The sequence below is a fragment of the Cyprinodon variegatus genome, unplaced genomic scaffold, assembly GCF_000732505.1.
Source record: "Cyprinodon variegatus isolate N-32 unplaced genomic scaffold, C_variegatus-1.0 Scaffold916, whole genome shotgun sequence".
In the NCBI taxonomy this organism is placed as follows: domain Eukaryota; kingdom Metazoa; phylum Chordata; class Actinopteri; order Cyprinodontiformes; family Cyprinodontidae; genus Cyprinodon; species Cyprinodon variegatus.
The window spans coordinates 70,741-72,301 of record NW_015151369.1 but is presented as its reverse complement, the minus strand read 5'-3'; the positions used below and the strand labels follow the sequence as shown (position 1 = coordinate 72,301).

General features: G+C 35.8%; 1 protein-coding gene across 1 annotated transcript in view; it reads right to left on the bottom strand.

The window, feature by feature from the left end:
• LOC107099891 (growth hormone-regulated TBC protein 1-A-like) overlaps nucleotides 1-1,561 on the bottom strand; it is an 11,443-nt gene that overhangs the window by 3,818 nt on the left and 6,064 nt on the right. Inside the window, exon 5 of the mRNA XM_015398182.1 lies at nucleotides 1,385-1,481. Within this exon, the coding sequence (XP_015253668.1) occupies nucleotides 1,385-1,481 (97 nt within the window). The remainder of the gene's footprint in view (nucleotides 1-1,384; nucleotides 1,482-1,561) is intronic.

The window sequence follows — 1,561 nt, the reverse complement described above, 5'->3', positions numbered from 1 at the left end:
TTCCTCAGACCCAATGTGACATTCAGTTTTGATCATCTAAGATGCTTTTCAGGATTACCTTCAAAGGGTTGAACATGCAGCAAAGGAGAGAGGAGCAAACTCTAACTAACTCTGGTTCCTCAGTTAGAAAGCACTTTTTAAAATATTTTGTGTAATGACTGAAATGACGTTTATTTACTGAGTCAGCCTTTCATCGCCTGAAGAACATTTCCAGGAGTAAAGGACTAATGTCTTGGATCTATAAAATTCGTTCATGCCTTTATCTTTAGTACAATCAATTACTGCAACAGTGTCTTTACAGGTTTGCCTAAAAAGTTCATTAGACAGCTGATCCAAAACTCTGCTGCCCGTGTTCTCACTAGAACTAAGACAGTAGAACGCATCAGCCCAAATCTGTAGTCCTTACACTGGCTCTCTGTAGCTCAGAGAATAGATTTTAGAATCCTTCTGTTAGTCTACAAATCAGTGAATAGATCAGCAGATAAATACATAAAATACTTGTCAGTGTATCAACCTCCCAGACCACTCAGGTCTCCTAGTTCCAGCCTACTATGTCCACCTAGAACTAGAACCAAACATGGAGAAGCAGCACTTAGTTCCTATGCTTGTGCTTGTTTAGAGCTGACTTTGACTGTTAAACTGTTAACTGAGGCATCATCAGTTTAAGGTTGTGGTCCCAATGTTTTATTCGTCTTACTAGGTGCTTTTATTCTTTATTTTTCTTTAATTTTATTGTTTAATGAATATAAAATTTTACAATGTCATTGTATTGAATTGTGTTATACAAGTAAACTTACCTTGCCTATTTTCTTTGAATTAAACCACGTTCTTTCCAGAGAATAAAACATAAGGATTTCATTTTTAAACATGTCTGTGATTCAGAAGTTTTTATACTTAATACTTATAATTGTTCTTTAAAGTGTAAAGCTCTTTAAATATTGCATGGACCTGTTTCCAAAGGTTCAAATATTTTAGTTAATTAGAAGGCACGTTCCAGATTTAAATTGTTTGTAGAAGTATAAACATTATTTTTGTTTGGTTACAAATAATTACTCAAAGGGTCTGTGTAACATTTGCCATGTTTCCATTCGACTGAAATTCCAGTTTTTTACAAAAATTATAAGGAAATGCAAATTTGTGGTGTTTCCATTTGATATGAAGCGAATTAACCAGACTGTGTAGAGGTGGCCTACTGCGTCGTCCATATAAGGGCATCACACATGGGTGTAGTAAATAGGAAGAACAGGCTGTAATCTAGCATGGACCACATATCAGTAATGGAGGAAAGTTTTAACGAATGTGTTAATATAAGATTAACATAGATCTACATATATATTCATCCAGCCGATTGGATCACACTTTGTTATTATTACAATAAATCCACCTGGCAATATTCTGCCCAGCAACGCATCCATTAACCAAAAGGATTTCTCTTCATCCTTGGTGATGATGAGGAGGTAGCCGGCGATAAAGTTCATCCCCTGGAACAAACAAAACAATAATCATGAAACAGATCAACACACACACACACACACACACACACACACACACACACACACAC